The sequence below is a fragment of the Aspergillus tubingensis genome (assembly GCF_013340325.1).
Source record: "Aspergillus tubingensis WU-2223L DNA, scaffold_8, whole genome shotgun sequence".
Lineage (NCBI taxonomy): Eukaryota > Fungi > Ascomycota > Eurotiomycetes > Eurotiales > Aspergillaceae > Aspergillus > Aspergillus tubingensis.
This window is the reverse complement of record NW_023336282.1, coordinates 1,509,659-1,530,400: the sequence shown is the minus strand read 5'-3', so window position 1 is coordinate 1,530,400 and position 20,742 is coordinate 1,509,659. Positions and strand designations below refer to the sequence as shown.

Genomic DNA, 20,742 nt, shown 5'->3' with positions numbered 1-20,742 from the left:
GAACTTTGCTAGATTCTCATAATGGTTGATGAGAAGTAGAGAAATTTTGTAGAAAGGCCACATAATGGGAAAAGATCTAGTGATTACCTGATTAATTTTTAAGGAATAAAGGTAGATAATTTCTTGGTGCTAAGCCCCCTATTCAAGTGCTTACTTCGGAAAACTTATAGTATCGTATGATTATTGAGCCCTATCCGTAGATGAAGGACACGGTGGCCACGGGGTAGATTCGGCTCTGCGGGAGCTGCCGGAAAGCCGAGCAAGGCAGCGAGGTAGTAGCACTAAGCGAACTAATGCAGGTAATGCAGGTGGGCAATATGTAGCAATTAAACACTTTTCCAGGTTATCTTGATAATTGTCAGCCACGGAAAGCCGGCATCGGAGTAAGACTGAGATATATATGTAACACCGCTAGCCATGGCCCCTAGGTCTATAATTCGGTTCCCATTCCTACTCTTACAAACGAAAGACAAGTAATCGAGTAGCTTCAATTGTTTGGACAGAATGATTTCCACTCCTTTTTTCACCCTCGCCATATTCGCATCCGTCCATGGTTTTGCCATCAACAAGAGATTTGACAATGGTGACTTCCCAACTGGTAATACTGACCCCAATGTGGCCAGTGCATGTACATACTGGGCGAATTCTATTGGCTCAACAGATACTTGTGCGGACCTTGAGAGCTACTATGGAATCACGGCTACACAGCTAACTTTCTGGGTAAGATGAGCTCCTTCCTATCATGAAGATGGCCAAGGCTAATGGATTACAGAACCCTTCTCTCTCAATCACTAACTGTGCCCTCAAAGAAGGCTGGAGCTACTGTGTTAGTGCACCAGCTATATCAACCACACCCCCGTTCACCAGCACTATGTCTACAACATCTTCCACGCTCCTGCCTACTACCACGGCGACATCTGCGTCAAACATAACCAGCAGTGCGAGTAGCCCTTCCCCGGCTCAAAGCGGCCTGAGCTCGAGCTGTGATGCATTCTATTACGTCAAAACGGGCGATTCTTGCTGGGCAATTGTCAACTCGTACGGCAATTTTACGCTCAACCAGTTTTACTCCTGGAACCCGTAAGAGCGTACCACTTGATTGAGACTTTTTCAATAGCTAAAACTATACACAGGGCCGTCAAGTCCGACTGCTCCGGCCTACAGCCAGACTATTACGTCTGTATCGGTGTCACTGGGTCCACCACTGTGGCGTCGCAGACTACACTTCCTGCTACCAATACTGCTTCAGCGGTTACTACTACTGGGTCATACCTACCCGAGCAGACGGGAATCGCATCAAACTGTATAATCCCCTTCCATCATCATCGCCGCCCGACTTCAACTAATTCACGGCAGGCAATAAACACTACTATGTTAAACACGGCGATACTTGCTCTGACATTGCTATCAATTACGACATCAGCCTAAGCGATTTCTACTCCTGGAATCCAGCTGTAGGAACAACGTGTAGTAACCTGGAAGCTGATTACTGGGTATGCGTCGGTATATCTGGTGAGTATACTCCCCGCCCCGGTAGCCTGCTCTCTGCAAGGCAAACTAATTAACTCCAGGTGGTACCTCCGCAACCACCACAACATCTACCTCCACATCCACATCAACAGCTAGCAGTACCACACCCACCAGCAGCGCTCCATATCCCACCCAGTCGGGCCTAGTAGATGACTGTTCCACCTACTACCAAGCCAAATCCGGAGACAGCTGCTGGTCTATCGTCAACAACGAATACACCTACCTGACGACCTCCCTCTTCGAAGAATGGAATCCCGCCGTCGGATCAGACTGTAGCAACCTGCAACCTAGTTACTATTACTGTGTTGCCACGCAGAAGCAGGCGCCGATGCCCGACACGATCGATACCTGTGAGAAGTGGCATTTGGTAGCTGAAGGGGACAATTGTTGGTCGATTGAGCAGGACGCAGGTATTACTGCGGATCAGTTTAATACGTGGAATCCGTACGTGGGTTCATCCTGTGCGAACCTGTGGTTGGAGTATTGGGTTTGTGTTGGTGTTTAATTGAGCTATACGTGCACGGGGGAATGGCGGAACCCTAGCAGATAGACGGCCAAGAGCAGCGTAAACTGCAGCCAATTTCGGCGGCCCATGTGCCGACTCCTGGTTTGACGTAGTTATCTTTACCACCCGTGAATATGATATAATTGAGCTGTTGTACTTAGTGACGATGGTGAGTACTGTGGTGTCTACTGTTTGGTATTGCTCTCAAAGAACCCCAATTTACGAAAGAATCACCCGGTATCTTAGTGGAAGCAATATCTTCCTATCACCGTAATTTAATATAAGATAAGAGAGTTTGTAAATAGTGTAGGTAGCAGAAGCTTCAGGAGCTCACAAGTCCAATATTGTGATTCAATTCTACTTTGTTATTACTTCTCTTCACGGATTCCCGGGCGTGTTTGGTATGCATCCGGAGGCTTCGCCTAATCCCGTCACCCTCTTATAGCCTGTGTATGCTTTGCGCATTCTTCCCTGAGTTGCCAGGTCTTTTCCGGAGAATCAGTCTTTGGTTGTAGATGCATATAATAATCCAATCGATCATAGTGGAGAGATAATATATTGTGAATGGCTTCGGTCAGTCATAATCATGCAAGCTAGAACCCATTAGAAAATACTGTCCCCTGTTCTGTAGAGGCTGCCTATTGACCAATTCATGCTCGTCATCGAAACAAGCCGCTCCCCACTTTTTGCATTCCACACAGAGATCGAAATCTCCATCATTGCAAATTGTACAGTTTAGGGCAGCTTCGCGCGGAGTGCGTGCTCCACAAACATCGCAACACACGCCGCGGTCAGAATTATCCACCATCATGATAAACGCATCCCTGATTCCTGAGCACCATGGGTCCTCAAATCTTAGCTCCGTGTGGATATCTACTGTCCCAGGAGGTGTGTCGTAGAGACTATTTCCCTCTCTTTGTTGATAAATCACCAGTTTTCCATCACTGGGGATCTCTTTTCCATTGACCCTCACCATAGACCTATACCGCTGAGGATCCAAGAGCAGTAGAAACCACGGTTTTTCCCTCGAAATAGCCTCTTTTATGGCCGTGCGACCGAAGCTATCGGTTGCCTCGCGATCAAGACTCGGATCTTCAAACAACGCACTCGCAAACTCGAGCATATCTCGCACGACAGCCCCCATCAATGGAGTCCTACCATAGCGATCTTTCACGTTAGGATTGCAACCCGCTCCAAGCAGCGACTCCACTATGTTCCTCGAATTGACGTCACGATCTATCAATAATGATATAAGTGGGCGCCCTTTCTCATCCACGATGTTGGGATCTGCACCGCGCTGAAGCAATACTTCTACCACCGCTGACATGTCTCCGACCCCAAAATTGGGCCATGATCCCGAGCCTCTGCCCCTGCTGATCTTCTGCGAAAGAGATTCTTCGTGAAGTTTCAAAGCCCAAAAAATAGGGGATTGAGAAGGGTTATCCGGCTGATTGGGATTTGCGCCCTTGTCAAGTAGTATTTTCACAATAGCCTCGTATCCTTTCCCAGCTGCCCAGCAGATTGGCTTTTCACCAAACTGGTCTTGTGGATCCACCTGAGCTTTGTAATCAAGTAGTAACTCTACCATGCTATCGTTCCCGTCACCGGCGGCATAGAATAGGGGCGTTGTATCTCCAAAGCAGTTTGCAGTGTTCCGAGCCTCCAGATCTTTCAGCGGCACTGAGACGACTTTGTCCCTGTACCGTAATGGCTCAAGATATCCTGCCTCGGTGGTGTTAGGATTAGCACCTGCTTCAAGTAAAGTGCGTGCAATATTGAGCTCTCGTCGCTGGACCGCATAAAACAACGGCGTGCGACCATGTTTGTCTTTGACATCAATCTTCATCCCTTCTTTTGTCAGTAGATTAACCAAACCCAGGTCTCCACAAAACACAGCAAGGTGAAGGGCAGATTGAGCCTTGCCAGTGAGCAGAGTTGCCTTTACTCCGTGGTGTAAGAGGAAGCGTGCAGTCTCAACTTCTTTGTTAGACATTGCAAATAGTATCGTCGTGCTTTTTGTTTCTGGAGAGACTGAATGCTCCACCATCAGGTATTCCAATATATCCTTCTTTCCTGATTTTGCTGCCACAATCACGAGTGCTGGGATATCTGCACGTTCCCTTAATGTGATGGGTCCCTCTTTTATCATCATCTCTAGCATATTGCGGTGTCCCAAGCAAATGGCCTGTTCAAGGATTATCTGCACCTGCCTTGGAGAAAGGTAGACCTGTGTCCCCTTCTTCAAGAAGGCCTTAATCAAGTCAGAGTATCCTCCTTTGACTGCATAAAACAACGGCGCCAGAACCTGATTTTCTGAGGTAGAACTTATACTGTCCAAAGAACGCTGAGGGTTAGCATCGGCATCGGCATCAAGAAGAAGTGATACAGCCCTGCTATTTTCTGCAACGTCCCAGTCTTCACGTCGTGGGGAATAAGGGCATAGACCCTTTGCAGCGCATAGCAGTGGTATCTCCATATCGATATTTTTTGGGTCTGGATCAACGTTGTTTTCCAACATGAGCTTGACAATTGAAATCCGCCCGAATCGAGCTGCAGAGAAGAAAGCTGTCTATTTCGACGCTGAATATCTGCTCCTTTTGCCAAGAGGGCTTGTACTGCATATTCCTTACCACTCTCAGGAGCGTAAAAGAGCGGCGTGTTGCCCTTATCATCTGTTTTATCGACATCCAGGCCCATGTCGATCAATTCGTCGATGACTGAACAGTTTCCATTTCTTGCCGCAGGGAACAAAGGGCTTTGCATGTGCTTGTTCTCGATTCTCGGGTCTGCCTTGAAGCGTCGAAGGCACTTCAGAATTTCCGTGTCAGTTCGGCCTGCTGCGAGAAAGAGAGGAGACTGGTGTTCTTTATTCAAAGGATTCGGGTCCGCCCCATGCTCCAATAATGCAACGACCATCTGTACATTGCATTTCCTGGTGGCATGGAAGAGAGCGACCTCTGCATTTCTATCTTTAAGATTCGGATCTGCACCACATCTGAGTAGATGCAGTGCAGCTTCGTTGAAGTCATGCATGATCGCATACGCCAGCGGGCTATTTAGACCGCTATCTTGAGCATTCAAATACGCACCAGCATTTATGAGCGCCCTGACTATATTGACAGAACCTCCCTTGGCAGCATAGTGGAGAGGCGTAAAACCTGAACTACCCGTGATATTGACTCGAACGCCTCTTCGAAGTAACTCATTGACTATGTCTTCGTCGCCAGATACCGCTGCGTCGCAAAGAAGTGTGTCTCCCATTTCATCTTGCACGTCGGGATCAGCGCCTTGCGATAATAGAAATTGTACTGCCTCAATCTTTCCAGACCTGAATGCATGCGCGAGAGAAGTCTGGCTATCGTTATCGCATGAGCAGAGATTGTCAATCCTTACTCCCAGGTCAATCGAAAATTGCATTAACTCGATGTCTCCAGTCTCCGCTGCACCACAAAGTGCCGAACACCCCGAGTCATCTTTGGCATGTGGGTTGGCACCATGCTGAATCAGAAGCCGAGCTATTTCCCCGTGGCCTCGAAAGGCTGCGATCAATAGTGGTGTTTCGCCATACTGGTCTGCAGGACCTGGAAAGCTTGAACGGGAATCCAAAAGAAGTTTCACGACTTCAAGGTGACCATATTTAGCAGCGTATGCAAGTGGTGTCATGCCATCAGAGTCTCTGGCATTTATATCGTTGCCTGATCTGATATACTTAGCTATCATTGGAGCTAGGCCACCGTACGCAACAAGATGAATCTTGGTCAGCCGGCGTGGAATGAAATCCAACCAGTTTGCAAACTGCGGCTCCTCGTCACCATGAACGGAATGCGCCAGCATTGCCTGACCAGCTGCATACACATTGTATTCCTTCTCTAAGAACTGAGAAAAGAATTTTAATGTGTCTTCAGAGCTAGAGCTATCCAAGGCGGCTGATGCGTGAGTTGCCCAATTTTGAGCAGAATAATGATGAAGGGGGTATTGTTTTTGTCGAAGCGTGTATTGCTCTGGTCCAGAAGAGCGTCCAGAGGAGAAACAACCGAAAGGAAGATATGTTATACATGCCTTCGCAATTTTCATTTCTGCTTCCTGAAGTATGGGATGTCCAACCAGGTACTGCTTTGTGGTGTAATGAACCAAGCGAATGATACCGGTATATACATCATACTCTACCAATCCAGCACACAATGACCCAAGTGTTTTGAGATGCGGTAGAAAGTCTTCATCCAAGTTAAAGTGCTCTGGTCTCGAGGCGAGTGCATGTTGAAGTTCTTTAGCATATAGTGCTCTTTTACTGTAGGTTAACCATGAGAGGATTTCTATGACCAACTCGTATCGGTCCCCGACCCCCCGATCAGCTTCAATCTTGGCAATAGTCCGATCATAGGTCACCGTCAATTTATTGGCACCCTGTGGCAAATTATTTAAAGCCCTCCTGAGGCTTGCTTTGGTAATTAGAGGCATCAGATCATCCATGTGCAGTCTAGCAAGTAAGAACCTAAGAATTCCAATCCCATTTAGCTGACCCATCCGCGAGTTGTCTCCCGAAATCATAGACAACGACACCTCCACTTTCCTTACTGGAGCTGACCACGACATCACCCAAATGAATATCAGGACTGTCGCCGACGCCTGGAATGCCGGCTCCAATGCCAACAAGAAGTCCACGGATCTTTGGGAAAGTGAAAAGCATTTCTTTTGCACAGATAGCATCAGAGGCGGCACCCAGTTGGTCAAGGGGCAGCCAAGCAACAACAACTTTGAATTTACCGATAGACCCCAGCAAGTACGAGTTACAGTCAGCTTTGGATGGTGGCATTTGCGGATTGCCGTGCTCCTCGTCAAGCATTTCTTTCGCCGCGGCGAACTCCACTGGCAGCGCACATATCCATCCCACAGTATACTCTTCGTTCGAATAAGGGGACTGATCTTCATTGGCCATGATCTGTGAGGGAGCAGTAATAAGGATAGAACCAGATTGTTGCATTAAGGTATAGCAAGCAGGGCGCATAGGCGTGTTCAAAGACTTTGGGGGTAGAAACGAAGTTTGCGGGCTTATGTAGCAAGCCCCAGGAAAACTTCTTCACTAAAAGAACAAGGCTTCAGCCGCAAACCCCAATTTCTTGCGGTGTGGTTCACTATCAAGTATATTGGGTTTTTTGGGGCAAAGCGACGCTAGTGCTGCTACCTACTAAGATCGCAGCCTTGCAAAAAGCGGGATAATTTGGAAACATGGACTGGGTTAGCATTCAAGGCTAGCTTCCAAGTCATCGATAATTTCACTTGCTAAAGTCTTACATGTACTTCAACATGTCTAAGCCGGATGAAGTAAAGAAGGGCTCTGCTGTGAACCGCCACCAAATAACATCTTGCATTGCTTTGGGGGGCCTCGAAACAAAGATAAGCCTCGTTGCAGCTCATGTAATATGAAGAAAAAGTAACACCAAAAGGGTAGACAAGGCTACGCGTGAGATATGTGTTATCCCTGTAGTATTATTGGTTGATTCGGTTGTGATTTCCTGAGAAACTGCAGGCGGTCACCTGGCCGTTGACGTACACTGGCAGGGATCTAGGGAGTAATTCTTAGCCATAGTTGCCCGTAATGAGGGATATTTCTCCCACTGCAAGTTCTGTGCCTATAGATGGAAGCTCCGGGAACAATCAGTTGAGCAGCGATTATCGAATCCTGACCGAAATGTGAACATCGGAGCAAAGTAGCCGCGGATAAAAGACCAATCCTCCCAAAAAAGCGAGCTTTATAACTAACAGTATGGAGACACAACAACAACTAGCATACTGCATACACTGCATGCTCGCAGTCTTCAGCTACTTATTTATCAGTCTATCTTTATAATTTAGTTCAAAAGATAGTAAATCTTATGCATAGATTGATGTTAGTAAATATTCGAATAAGTAACCATGTTAGATAGATAGTATCAGTCTACCGTGTAAGACTACCCAATTCACACAGTCTTATTTAAGACTAGTAAGATTACTTTTATATTACTTCTTGTTCTGTTAACCTATGTTTTCTTACTATTCATCGTTATTATATTATTGACCAAATGTTATTTCAATCTTATTTCCTATTTCATATTATTCCAGTACCTATTATAACTCATTTTGCCATTTTTCTAATGAATATTCTTTAGAAAAAAGAAGCTCTAACTTCTCAGGCCCAACCTTGTATAACAAGATATATATTCCCAGATCTTTCCAGAGTGATTACATGTCTATCTATAATACATCTGGAAAGCCTGCCGCTTGTTGTCGAAACAGCTTAGGCAAACACTGTACATGAAAAACCTTTCGTTCTAGACAGTAATGATGACCGGGTGTGGAAGAACCTCTCCAACCGAGACGAAACCTCGACAATATCTTCCCAGCCTTGTCCTCTATAATCCCCAGTCAAAGAGATTTCGAAAACGTACCGGTATCTTCTTAACCCCTCCACTAGGCCCAGGGTCGCGATAATCTTCAAGCGTGGAGTGGAAAATATACACGCCCAGGGGTCTTCGCGTGTTGTGAACGGGATTCTAGAAGCCATCGAGAGCTATGGCAGTTTTCGACCACCAACCACAACCGATCTTACCCCCTGCTCCCCCCGCTCTACTAATAACAACCCACCCCATCCGCATCCCAGGCCACTGCAATCTATCCCAAGGCACCCACCCACCCCGTCTAGGTCACCGATTGAGGATTGAATAACCCCGAATCCGTAATCTTATATTTCTGGGTACAAGATCCAGCACGAACTAAACCAGTTCTTCCGTCGAGAAGACGATCACTTCGGATTCTACACCTTCTTCCAGCTCGATCGGACGAGCGCAACTCCATCCAACCGTATATTCATCGTCGGCATAGGGAGACATTTGGTGAGCTTCCATAATTTTGGAAAATGAGCAAACAAAGTATAAATGTAGCTTTTTATGCATTCAGCAAGGAGCTTGGGGAAAGGATATTAGTGGATGACATTTGTAGTCATTAAGGAATATATACATAATATACTATATACACATATATTAGTTGGGCGAGACCCTCATTCTATGGTAAGTGGTCCGCGTCACTACCTTCAGGCATCAATACACAATGTAGACTCTTTAGTAAATAAACTGTCGGAACGCTAACCGCTAGACCAAAAACGATATATCGCGCCTAGTCAGACTAGCGACGGAAAGATTACTGTCCCAACATAAACTACCTGCGTTCAGACCACATTGGAATGTTTGCGGCGACAGCAAAGATGCTTGTAAATCAAGGCCTCAGTGGTGGTCGGCCGTCGGACACTAGGATGATTGGCGTAGAGCACGCTTATGCATGCTGCCAAGGCAGACTCACATCCGGGCGGACAAGGCTGTATGTAAGACAATTTGCCAGGCTTCCACCACTAAAGCCCTGCTGCCTAAATTCGCGGGGTAGGTGAAGGGGTTTGGGACAGCGCACGATCAATGTCGACATTCCGAAGGCGCAATGAGGCTCTCTTGTTGCTTGTGATTGCAGTCCAAACAAACCCCGAAGACTGGCGCATGTCACATCAGTCCATCCTGTCGGGCTCCAAAGGGACAAAATGGGTAGCAAAAAGAATGAGGCTCAAAATACTTTTCATTAGAGCACTTCATAATATACTGCATATAAGTCACCTCCGGCAGATACACCAATATTGCATGGCATCCTCCTCATTTGTCATTCCTTGAATCAAACCTTCCTATGAACTTCAAAATGCCGAGTAGCTCAACGAGTAAGTCAGGTTTTATTGAAGTTTATGCAAAATGAGGCTCACTGAGTATATTCTCTTCAGTCCAAAACGTCTCTCCAGGCTCTCTTTGCGATATATTTAACCTCTATCAAACAAAGCCGGATAATAGGGGTCGCGCATCGTGGACTAAAGAACTCCCTGAAAATCTGGTCGAACCTGCCGAGGGCGCTGAATCAAGCTCTTACGCGATCATTGTGAGAAACATCAAATGTTACGATGGTCGCAAGAGTCTTACAATTCATTCAATTGTACTGCAAAGTGAACCGCTCAAGAAGTTGCTCACTCCTGTAATGGCGGGATATCCAGGACTTACGATGAGCCTGGACCGAATCGAGTTCAGCAAGCCATTCAAACCTTTCGTTCATCGCTGGGAAAAATTCACAGCCGCTCGAGAGAGTGAACAAGATTCGACGACCAAGGCACATGTCGACCTGCTGTATGGGCTTCTAGAAAGCGAACTACATGATACTATCTCCAGGAAGTCCGATCTTATCTCAAACGGTGTCGTGACTCACGCCTTGCTTTGGACCCTTTTCCAGCCAGGTGACATCGTTTTTAGTGTCTTGGATAATCGACCCCGTGCTTTCATTTGTGGAACAGGTGATATAAATTCTCAAAGCGGTACGTTTGAACTGAACGGAAAGTACATCGACTTTGATGGTGACAAATTTGGGTTTTCAACATATGAGTTCCAACTGGAGGCATTCGAAGGAACATGCCCTATCACGGATTTGTCTGTAGCACCCCTGGCATATCACGAAAACAGGGATGCGATTGAGAAAGAATTATTATTGCGTGGAAGCCTCTGGGAGAGCCTGAGAGGATACCATTACAAGCAATATGATGGAGTCGGCAAGGGATACCTTTTCGGTCGTGAGGTAAAACTCAACATCACAAGTCGCATCGTAATTGACACGGCGGCATATATCACGTTTAATCCCCACGAAGAATTTCATTTGTCAAATACCATCGCGGCAGAGCTTTCCGAGGTTCAAAGGATGATAGCCACACCAATGTTGCGTGGTTATGCTCTCAAAGACAAGAAATGGCTCGAGTTCTTTGTCGACAATGTCACAGACATTACCTGGAACGCGCAAGCGTTTCAATCCTTAGTCCTGCCAGACAATCAGCAACATTTGAAGAAACTCATCCTTGCCGTTGCCAAGTCGAAGTCGAATGGCCTTGAAGTTTTTGATGATGTCGTCCAGGGCAAAGGACGTGGCGTTATTATGCTTCTCCGTGGTCCGCCCGGAGTGGGCAAAACTTTGACGGCTGAGGGTGTTGCAGAGGTCATGAAAGTACCTTTATACGTTTTGAGTGCGGCAGACCTTGGTACAAGTCCTTCAAGAGTTGAAGAAAGATTGAAGGACGTTCTCTCTATTGTTCCCAAATGGGGAGCTGTCCTTCTTCTTGACGAGGCAGATGTTTTTATGGAGGCCCGCAATTCAACTGATCTCGCGAGAAATGAGTTAGTTTCCATATTCCTGAGGGTTTTGGAATACTATGAGGTAAGATATGAAAGTCCCCTCGCTCTCCTGCTCGCACAGTATCTCACAGTCTCCAGGGGATTCTATTTCTTACCAGTAACCGTGCCGAAAACATGGACCCGGCATTTGAATCCCGAATTCACGTGTCGATTTGCTACCCGGAACTTACTGAGAAAACGAGACGTCAGATTTGGATGCAGTTCCTGGCTGCTCCAAACGTGGAAAAATTCTCCAACGAACAGCTTGACGAAATTGCGAAGTTGGAGTTGAATGGCCGACAGATCAAGAATGTGCTCCGAACCGCCCATCTGCTTGCCCAAGAGGAAAACACCAGCGTCGGCTATGAAGATGTTCAAACGATCCTGAGTTTGAGATCCGTTTAGCACCACCATGGTCAATTGAGTATCTGCTTTCTTTCGTTGTGATATTTCGAACTTGCAGCTCTAAGTCTCTCACATACTGTAGTGCGACAATTTTGAAATTCTATTCTTCTTTGTTTTTTTTCGTTTTCACTTATTTTCCTTTGGTTTTCTTCGGGAGACAGTGCAACTGATGGCACGCAGCTTGCGCATGTATTTCCTCAAGAGCTCACTTTACGAAAGCTTGCTACGTACTTCGCAATAATATATGTTTAGGTGATGAACTAAATAACAATCCCCAAGCTTGCACACCTAAATCTTCCGTTGAATTTTAGTTAAATCACCAGACTAGACATCTAATCCTGCATTTTCATACTAATTGCTCGGAGACTTAAATATATAGGACTATCTAAAGCTTCTTAGATATTATAGAATTTATGGAAATATTCCTGAAATTATCTGTGTCGTTCTTGAGATAAATTCACTTCTTAGTTTAAGTAATATATGGAGATATCAGAGGAGTTTATGTATAAGTACTAGCTGTGAATTCTATAATCATATTTTACTAGAAGAGGAATAATAAAGAATTACACTATAGGATTAGATAAATGTGATGCTCTGGCTGGAGAAATCCAGGTGTCGTCGGATCGGAAACAGAAATATGCAACAGTGACTGCAGGACGCAGTTCCTTAAGCAGTGCTGGTGGCTTGTTAGTCAGTCTTCTTCGACAGTCGCTCATGCCATGGTACCATTAATAGGAATGTAGGAAAATCCTGGTTCACTTCCTGTTGCAAACGACATAGGTGTGCTTCCAAGTATCATTGAAAGTATTCCGGATGATGTGCATATGTAGTTATATGTGGGGATTATGAGTATCTAAAGCTCTGTTTTCCTATAACCATTCATTAATTCCCACTTCAACAGAATGCGGTACAGAGACAATCTTCTACAGTAGACCGGCAGTAGTAGATCTACATATATCGACAAATTACAATAAACACACCAAGGCATTACCCTGGGAACCACTACCTATCCACGTCCCTAACACCCAATGCCACCGTTCAACTTACCAGGCTATGCCTAATGTAATACTCCATATTATCTATCTTTGACCTATATGAGAAGGAATAGAAGCAAGTCCAGCTTCTTCTATGTTACTTAGCAGCAGTGACTCACTCCGCCGGCTGTCTTTGGGGGTTTCAGTTGCTGTCTCCTGCCGGCTAGCTCAAGTACTGATGTTATTTGGCTCCATGAAAATAAAATTTCAACAGCGTAGGAAATATATAAACTTAATAGCTGATGTGTCAGGGTACTAGACCAATCAGAAGATTAGAAGGGTATTCATGGTCTCTCTTTGTGCATGATTGGAGAAGAAATATCCAGCAATCATGAAGACCCCGTCCGCCTGCGGAAGAAAGAGGTAGGCTCATGTGATAGGATCTACTTGTCATGGTAAAAGCCCTGTTGACTAGGTAAGGAATCAACTATGAAATACTCTAGATTTAAGGTATTTAAGATATATGTCCATAGTAAGGTCCAGTGCATGTGTTACCTGCCGGAGGCTATGAGCTTTATTATTACTGCTGCTATTTTAATATAGTTTATCACTGTCTGGACGAGCCTGGTATATATTAGATAACTAATTTAAACAAGAAAGTACTGATTTATACTGGTACTAATAGTACTAATTCGTGAGTTCGCCGCTAAGTAAACGAAAGGGGTGGCAACTGTACAACGATCGCAACCGCCAACGGGACCTCCACCTCCGATCTCGTAGACTGGAACCCATCTTTGGGATCAAATTGCACGGGACTCGCGGTGAATACGTATATCTGCGTGGGAGTGTCCAGTAATGACACAACCACTATCTCCTCTTCTACGAGCATCAACAGCATGACCAGTACAAGTACAGGTGCAACCACGACCACAACCGCTGGAGCAACACCCTCGCCTATCCAGGTATGTCCCATCACCCAGACATCCATCTTTCTAGAGAAAATCAACACTAACAAACCAGACCGGCATGACAACCTGCTGCATCCGCTTCTACGAAGTCCAAGCAAACAATGACTGCTAAGACATTGCCCTAGACGCCGGTGTCGCCCTCTCCGAATTGTACGTCTGGAACCCGGCCACCGGGTCTGATTGTTCGGGGCTGCAGGTCATCGTCTTTGTGTGTGTTGGGACCTCGGGATACGCGACGACGATCACCTCGGGGGATCCGGTTCCTGTGACGCCTACGCCTACGCAAGTATGATTTCCCGGCTCATAGTTTTGCAATGTACTAACGTGATGGGATGTGACCTCTAGACAGGGATGGTATCCGGGTGTCTCCGAATTTATGATGTGCAGAGCATCGATGATTGCTATGATCTTGCACGTGAGGCGGGGGTTCAGCTTAGGTATGTTACCTGATCTTTTTGGTTGGGATTGTATGGTGGGTTTTCACAGAGCTAATGACTTTTGTCTCTTGTTTTGGTAGCGACTTCTACTCATGGAATCCCGCATTGGGGACAGACTGCGCTGGCCTTGAGGCTTCGACGTACGTGTGCATTGGAACCACTGGGCCCATCACCACAATCAACAGTGGAACGCCTGTGTCTGCGACGGGGACGGCGACGGCGACAGCTTAAAAAAGGGAGGGGGGAAGCAAACAGGTAGACCTTCTACACAGTCTACCATTTGAATTGATCTAAATTTCTCTCACTCATTCATCTATTATCTGTACATCAATAAACGAGCAAAACAATACACTCCCACCTAAAACCTAGAAACAACTTCCCACCACCAGCGGCCTAACGCTCGTCCTCTTCAACGCCCACCTCCTCTCAGTCTGCCTCTCCAGCTGCGTCTCAAACCTCCCCCTCAGAAGCTCAAACCAATCCCCCGGCACAAAAAAACATAACTCTGTCCACTCACGACTTGCCTCAAGTTCTTTCCATGGCGCTAAGAACCCCTCTAGCGACTCCTCAGTAACAGGCTTCTTGCTCTTTTCCCATGGGTTAAGGTAAATAGTCAAATGCAGGCGACGCAAACCGGAAAACGAATGCTGCAGCAGATCGAAGAACGCGGGATAAACCGTCGTCCAGTTTCTAGGAAGATCCGGAGGCGCAGTGTAGGGCATGGCCATTGTGATTGCGATGTCCATGCCGGTGATGAGGGCTGTGTAGGGGGGCGCAAGAAGGCGCCGGATGATGAAGGGGGTGTCCATGCTGGGGCCTGTGACGAAGGTATTTGTGGTGTAGAGGATGGGCAGGGATTCAGTGTATCTTTTTTGTCTATGGTTAGAGAGGGCCTCATACAGGATTACCAAAGGGAATAGGAAATAATGGGTAAAAAAAAAGGAAGAAAAAAAGCCACACACACCCCATCCGACAAACCGTCAGCATCGCCGCCACGCCTTGCAACTTGGTTCCCGGGGGTGCTGCTTTCTCCCAGCCCCAAGCCAGCGTCTCGTCCCGCTCATCGAGCGCATCCACACATCGCTCCTCGAATCGATCATCCACCCACTCATCGCTGACCGCGCAGACCCGATGCCACCATTGCCAATGAGCATCGGTCTTCTCCCCCTTGTCTTTTCCCGTCGGCGGCCGCGCGACAACAGCAGACGGTCTCTTCCAGAGATAATCAATGTGCACTCTCCTCCCACCAAATAGCTCCCTGTAAATAATATTACGGACCTCAAGTGGTAGCTTGGAAAAAAATGCGCTTTGAGACTGTGGGTTATGAGGTCTGGCAGATGATGTGGCAAGGGTTTGGAGTTGGCGCTGGCGGTGCTCGGGGTCCGGGATAGGAAGTTTATACCGTCTTTGCTTTTGGTTTTGGGTAATAATGGTGCAGCTGGTGTCAAGGATTCCGGGGGCTTCCGGGGAGGTGCGGCGGGGTGGATGGTTGGGAGCTGGGTCTGCGTCCTTTTTGCGGGGACGGAGAAGCTTGGAGAATATATTGGGGGGCATCCTCCTTCTTTCTTCTTGTGGTATTGGGGTGAAACGGGGACAGATGGAGTTATATGTTAGATATACAAAGTGTTGAGGGAAAAGGATGGTTTGAGATAGGGAGGGGGACGGGGGGCTAAGGCTAGTAAGGCTTGTTTGGTTGGTTAGCTCATAACTTCAAAATTATATAAATACAGGTGCGGGGAACTTTCCGTACTGTGATAAGCAGCCCTAGATGTTCGATCTACGGAACGGCGAAAACAGTTTCATTATAAAAATATGATTTTCTGGAAAAGATAATTTCTTTTGTTCCTTCTCCTTGGTCAAAGTATCTTTGGCTGCTATGGCAATTGCTAGCGACCATGTTTGACTGCACTCTTATCTGTTCCCTAGATCCACAAGCCACTGATCCAGTACTTCTTAGTATGGCGGACCCGCCCCAACGGTGCTCCAAATCTAGAGCCTTTTCAATAACTGTAGCGGAAGAGCCGATCTTCAATATCTGTTACGTCCTCAGTATGCAAGACGACCTCTCCAGAAGTGCTGGTTTCCCGGTCCCGCCTCAGATTTTCAGCCCTGCACAAGTACAAATAAAGAACCATAACTAGTACCAGCACACACCAGGTTACAATTGCAGTAACGACCCCTTCAAAGAATCTGGGCGCCGATTTCGTCTGCCACAGCTGGGGACCGGCAATGCAGCCAACACAATAGCCAATGAAATACATCGTGTTGGCCATCGCCCGCTTCGTATTTCCTTTCACGTTCGATGCGCTCAGACTAAGAAGAATAACCATCACATCGGAGATGCAGGACGCCTAGCATCACGGGTGAGCGCACGCTCCATATTAGACACAGGGGACAAACGTACTAGCCAGGAGGACACTATCAATCCCCATCCTGTCGTAAGTGGAAGCTTTAGGAGAAGTATGTTGCCAATCAAGGGAGGGATGGAGAGTAGAATGACCACCAGGCTACGGTTGTTGGGAAGGAGTTGGCAGCCGAGTACACCGATCCAGATCGCTACAATCTGAACTGCTCCTGATGGGGAGGTATACAACATCGTTTCATATTTGTCGTAGTTGAGGTTCTTGATAATCAAGGAAGCAAACTGGCATGCGTGAGCTTTATTCATCGAAGAAACGGTTAGATAGTAAATAAAGGCATACCGTTAGAACCGGCGACTGCATCGTGACGAGGATGCCGAAAGCGAAGATAAACCAAGCTCGGACATCCAATAAAGCCTCCTTCACCTGTGACTTTGAGAAATTGGTCTTATCACCTCCTTCTCTGTCTTGCGCCATTCTCGCCAGTAGGACCTCTCGCTCCCTGTCCGATAAGAACCATGCTTTCTGAGGACCAGTAGGCACTAGAAAGTAGAAGACGACACCAAAGGCGGCTGTAAGTGCACCGCAGACGAGGAAGAGAACCCTCCATGGTTCCAGCCGCGGGTAGTGTTGTTTCCCTATTCCGTACATAAGCAGGCTTCCAAGGACTTGGGCAAGGCCATTCATCGTCACCCAGATTCTACATTTGGTTTGTGAAGTAAGTCAACTGTATCGGTCAACAGAGCTTTTTGAGATTTGATTTCTTACCCTACTCGTGAAGCATGTTCCTGTTTTCTGTACCACATGCTAGTGAGGGTCACAAATGCTGGAGAGACAGCCCCTTCCGTAACTCCGAGGAGGAACCTTACAGCCCCGAACCCTGCAAAGTTTGTTGGCGCCGCAAGGCACATGCACACGGCACCCCAGAAAACGCTGTCGGTGAACCTGAATAAGAATTCAACGAATCTGTCAATTCTAGCCGCGGACTTACATTGTTGCACCGACGAACTTTGTAAGAGGAAGCCGGCTCATCAAGTATATGAACGGATACTCTGCAACTAGCTGACCTGGAGAGAGCATCACGCATCAGTTTCTTGCTTCTAAAACAGAATACCCGTATATCTTACCAAGATAAAATAATGATGAGCACCAAGAATACTCAGACCCCTCCAGAGACAGATCATCAATAAGCCCGAATACCGACGCGTAGCTAAGACTCTGCTTGTCGAGGTCTGGGATGTCAGCCAGGGCAGACCTCAAATCTTCAGCCGGCTACGTACATTGAAAGAAAAACACCAAGCACATCTTAGAAGTCGCAGTTAGCATCGAATCGAGATTACAGGAAAGGATCACGAACCAATGGTAGAATGAAACAATCGATCTTCCTCACTACGCGTTTTTCTTCCTCCGCTGTAAAATGTAACTGGATTGTCCCGACATCGATGTTAACATCTTTCGTTGCATCCGGGTCTGCCGTCTTAAGTTCGAATTCCATCATTAGTGTCGAAGGTAACTCTTGTAGTAATGTAGTGAGCGTGGTATGACCGTTGAAGTGGAAATTACCTTCCCGGTTATGCAGGGCCAGTGCAGTTTTGTTGTCACCCAGTGCGTTGTACATTCCTTGTTCGTGGCATGCGGGGTAAATCTCCGAGCACTGAGATATGATAACTTCTCGGCAAATGAGAGTTCGTGTCGAGTTTCTGCAACTGCATGACAGAGTTGGCGCTCGGATATTCTCCGCGGTACCTTAATGGGGTATCTGCAGTTGATAAAGATATTGCTAGCTTGCAGGTCTGGTGAAGACCGAGAGCACAGCTTTTGTGATGAAGATTCTGACTCAGAACCCGCCTAAGCAAATGCTGCTCCAAAGGTTACACCGTCATGATAGTAGCTGACACTATGCAAGAGCTACTAGTTGAGAAGATCACAGCGTGAAAGGCTATATCATGCCAAAGCCCAGATATCAATGTGTGACTGTACAAGTCTAGAGCATTTCATTTCTTTCTTAGAAACTGAGCAATATATTATTCTTATCATGCACATCTGATCAATTCTTTTCCGGCTATGTAAAACCACAGCCTATCATGTTTTGGGGTGAATGGCAATCGGAGTAAGGTAGTATTGAATTCCACTTGCATTGCTTTTTAACACGGCGTATATGCCTCTACAACACCATTCGGGATTCCGCCGTGTCATACTGAGGATACTAATTGGCATTACTATCGATATTCACGAGTTATGGCTTGACATATTCGTGCATATAGGAAGTAAAATTAAGGGCCACTAAAATGATATGACTTGGCTCGACATGAGGAGGGACACCCCATCTACAGTTGCCAGACTTATGCGTTATCAAAACGCCAAGAATGTCAGTAGCTACGCCGTCTCATATCGCTTACTGTTGTTATCCTCGGCCGACTATAAGTCGAGCTAGCCTCGGTTGGCAGTATCAATTCCGCTATCAGTGTTTCCCCGCACACAGATGAGGGGTATGATTCAACATTCCCGTCGTCGTAACCGAGAGATTAAGTGATTCAATACACAGTCGGGATAGAAATCCGCGATTCAGTAACGAGGAAGTAAAAGGCTGAATCAAGCCGTCCAGAATTCCATGAACCAGGTTGCAATTTATCCGTTGCGTCTCATTCCTGAATTCAAACATATCTCAGCATGCAGTTACCCACCGACTCAATGAGTAAGAACAACAATCCGAGCAAGCCATGGTTGCCTCGAGCCGCAGCCCCTGAAATTATCTTCTACAACGCCAATGTTGTGGATGTGGAAGCCGGCGACATTATTCCTGATGCCGTCGTTCATATCCAAAATGGGCGTATCGTGGAGGTATCGACTGGCAATGTAGCGACTCCTCCCGATGCGGTGGATCTAAACGGACAGTATATTTGCCCCGGCTTAATCGACTGTCATGTGCACATTACGGCAACTCCGGGCTCTTCATCTCTTAAGGATATGTTTTCTGCAAGTCCAAATACCATCGCCTATCGATCCACGTTTGTTGCACGCGAGATGCTTCTCCGAGGATTCACCACGGTCCGCGATACCGGTGGTGCCGACTACTCCCTCCGCGAAGCCATCGAAGAAGGCTTGGTTGCAGGTCCACGGCTATTCATTGCTGGCAAAGCACTCTCGCAAACAGGTGGACACGGCGATTTGCGAGCCAATTATCAGGGGTCCGAGTATAAGTGCTGTGGCGGGCACAGCCCGGCACTGGCACGGGTATGCAATGGTGTCCCTGAGTGCTTGGAGGCTGCCCGCGACGAGCTCAGACAAGGAGCCAACTTCTTGAAGATCATGTGTGGTGGTGGTGTAGCAACACCGTCGGATGCGCTTGATATGCTGCAGTTTACTGCGGAAGAGATTCGCGCGATCACAACAACAGCGAGGCAGTCCAAGACCTATGTCACGGCACATGCCTACACTGTGGATGCTATTCGTCATGCTGTTGATAATGGTGTTCGAGGTATCGAGCATGGTAATTTCATCGACGAGGAAACCGCGGCGTATTGTGCAAAGTTGGGCGTTGTTTTCACCCCAACGCTGGTTACCTATTATGGCATGTCCAAGCCACCCTTTGACAAGTTCCTGGATGATTTCAGCCAGGCGAAGAATCGACAGGTTCTGGATAGTGGTCTAGAAGCTTTGTCAATCTTGCACAAGGCAGGGGCAATGATATGCTATGGTTCCGACCTCTTGGCTGGCCTGCATCCTCTACAAAACCAGGAGTTCTCAATTAGGTCCAGTGTTCTAAGCGCGAAGGAGATTTTAAAATCTGCGACTGTGAATGCAGCGCGGTATCTGGGAATGGAAGGCAAACTCGGGTGCATTAAAGACGGGAGCATTGCCGACATGCTAATCCTGACGTCTAATCCTTTGGAAGACATTACTATCCTTGATCGCATACAGCATCATCTAGTGGCTATTCTTAAGGATGGGCGTATTGTTTCCAAGAACGCAGACTGGCTGTCAGTTGATCCTCTGTACAATACCTGCCATAGTTATAATCGGTGAACCAACCTTGCTTCACATCGAGTGGCTATTTATGATTGCTCAAAACCATATACAATGGCGCCCCGTATCATATTTCCATTTCTCTTCCCGGCTAATACTGTGCATGTGACATGAGACCTAGGCGCAAAGGGGAGCTGGTATACAACAAAGCATTTCTCTGGGGTGCCCAAAAAGGCTGCTTAATATTATCTCATATATTCATCAAATTGTATTTTCCCGGGGATAATGCTTGTTTTACTTGCGCTTTTACCGTTTCAGAGCTCTGTGGATATAGTCTGCGTAGATGCCCCGTCCGATGATTGACCTGGCTGTTGAAGTAGTT

The 20,742-nt window shown here is 46.8% G+C and overlaps 7 protein-coding genes across 7 annotated transcripts; 4 read left to right on the top strand and 3 right to left on the bottom strand.

Moving 5' to 3' along the window:
* Positions 1-504: 504 nt before the first annotated feature.
* AtWU_06866 (putative LysM domain protein) lies at positions 505-2,035 on the top strand (the record flags this gene model as incomplete). Its single annotated transcript, XM_035501975.1, has 5 exons — positions 505-720; positions 773-1,080; positions 1,134-1,303; positions 1,357-1,512; positions 1,572-2,035. The coding sequence occupies 5 exons, from the start codon at positions 505-507 to the stop codon at positions 2,033-2,035; spliced, it is 1,314 nt and encodes a 437-aa protein (XP_035357868.1).
* Positions 2,036-2,609: 574 nt separating this feature from the next.
* On the bottom strand, positions 2,610-6,971 carry AtWU_06865 (ankyrin repeat-containing domain protein; the record flags this gene model as incomplete). The annotated part of the gene is made up of 3 exons (XM_035501974.1): positions 2,610-4,585; positions 4,666-6,512; positions 6,556-6,971. 3 exons carry the CDS (start codon positions 6,969-6,971, stop codon positions 2,610-2,612), a joined length of 4,239 nt encoding a protein of 1,412 aa, XP_035357867.1.
* Positions 6,972-9,748: 2,777 nt separating this feature from the next.
* On the top strand, positions 9,749-11,655 carry AtWU_06864 (ATP-binding protein; the record flags this gene model as incomplete). Its single annotated transcript, XM_035501973.1, has 3 exons — positions 9,749-9,767; positions 9,828-11,293; positions 11,350-11,655. 3 exons carry the CDS (start codon positions 9,749-9,751, stop codon positions 11,653-11,655), a joined length of 1,791 nt encoding a protein of 596 aa, XP_035357866.1.
* A 1,365-nt stretch (positions 11,656-13,020) lies between these two features.
* Positions 13,021-14,265, top strand: AtWU_06863 (LysM peptidoglycan-binding domain-containing protein; the record flags this gene model as incomplete). Its single annotated transcript, XM_035501972.1, has 5 exons — positions 13,021-13,052; positions 13,545-13,591; positions 13,723-13,883; positions 13,943-14,034; positions 14,115-14,265. 5 exons carry the CDS (start codon positions 13,021-13,023, stop codon positions 14,263-14,265), a joined length of 483 nt encoding a protein of 160 aa, XP_035357865.1.
* Positions 14,266-14,399: 134 nt separating this feature from the next.
* AtWU_06862 (uncharacterized protein) lies at positions 14,400-15,588 on the bottom strand (the record flags this gene model as incomplete). The annotated part of the gene is made up of 2 exons (XM_035501971.1): positions 14,400-14,901; positions 14,999-15,588. The coding sequence occupies 2 exons, from the start codon at positions 15,586-15,588 to the stop codon at positions 14,400-14,402; spliced, it is 1,092 nt and encodes a 363-aa protein (XP_035357864.1).
* A 446-nt stretch (positions 15,589-16,034) lies between these two features.
* Positions 16,035-17,889, bottom strand: AtWU_06861 (pantothenate transporter; the record flags this gene model as incomplete). The annotated part of the gene is made up of 8 exons (XM_035501970.1): positions 16,035-16,385; positions 16,439-16,678; positions 16,737-17,094; positions 17,163-17,327; positions 17,386-17,461; positions 17,522-17,626; positions 17,675-17,699; positions 17,752-17,889. 8 exons carry the CDS (start codon positions 17,887-17,889, stop codon positions 16,035-16,037), a joined length of 1,458 nt encoding a protein of 485 aa, XP_035357863.1.
* Positions 17,890-19,064: 1,175 nt separating this feature from the next.
* On the top strand, positions 19,065-20,420 carry AtWU_06860 (amidohydrolase; the record flags this gene model as incomplete). The annotated part of the gene is made up of 1 exon (XM_035501969.1): positions 19,065-20,420. The coding sequence occupies one exon, from the start codon at positions 19,065-19,067 to the stop codon at positions 20,418-20,420; it is 1,356 nt and encodes a 451-aa protein (XP_035357862.1).
* Between the last annotated feature and the right edge of the window lie 322 nt (positions 20,421-20,742).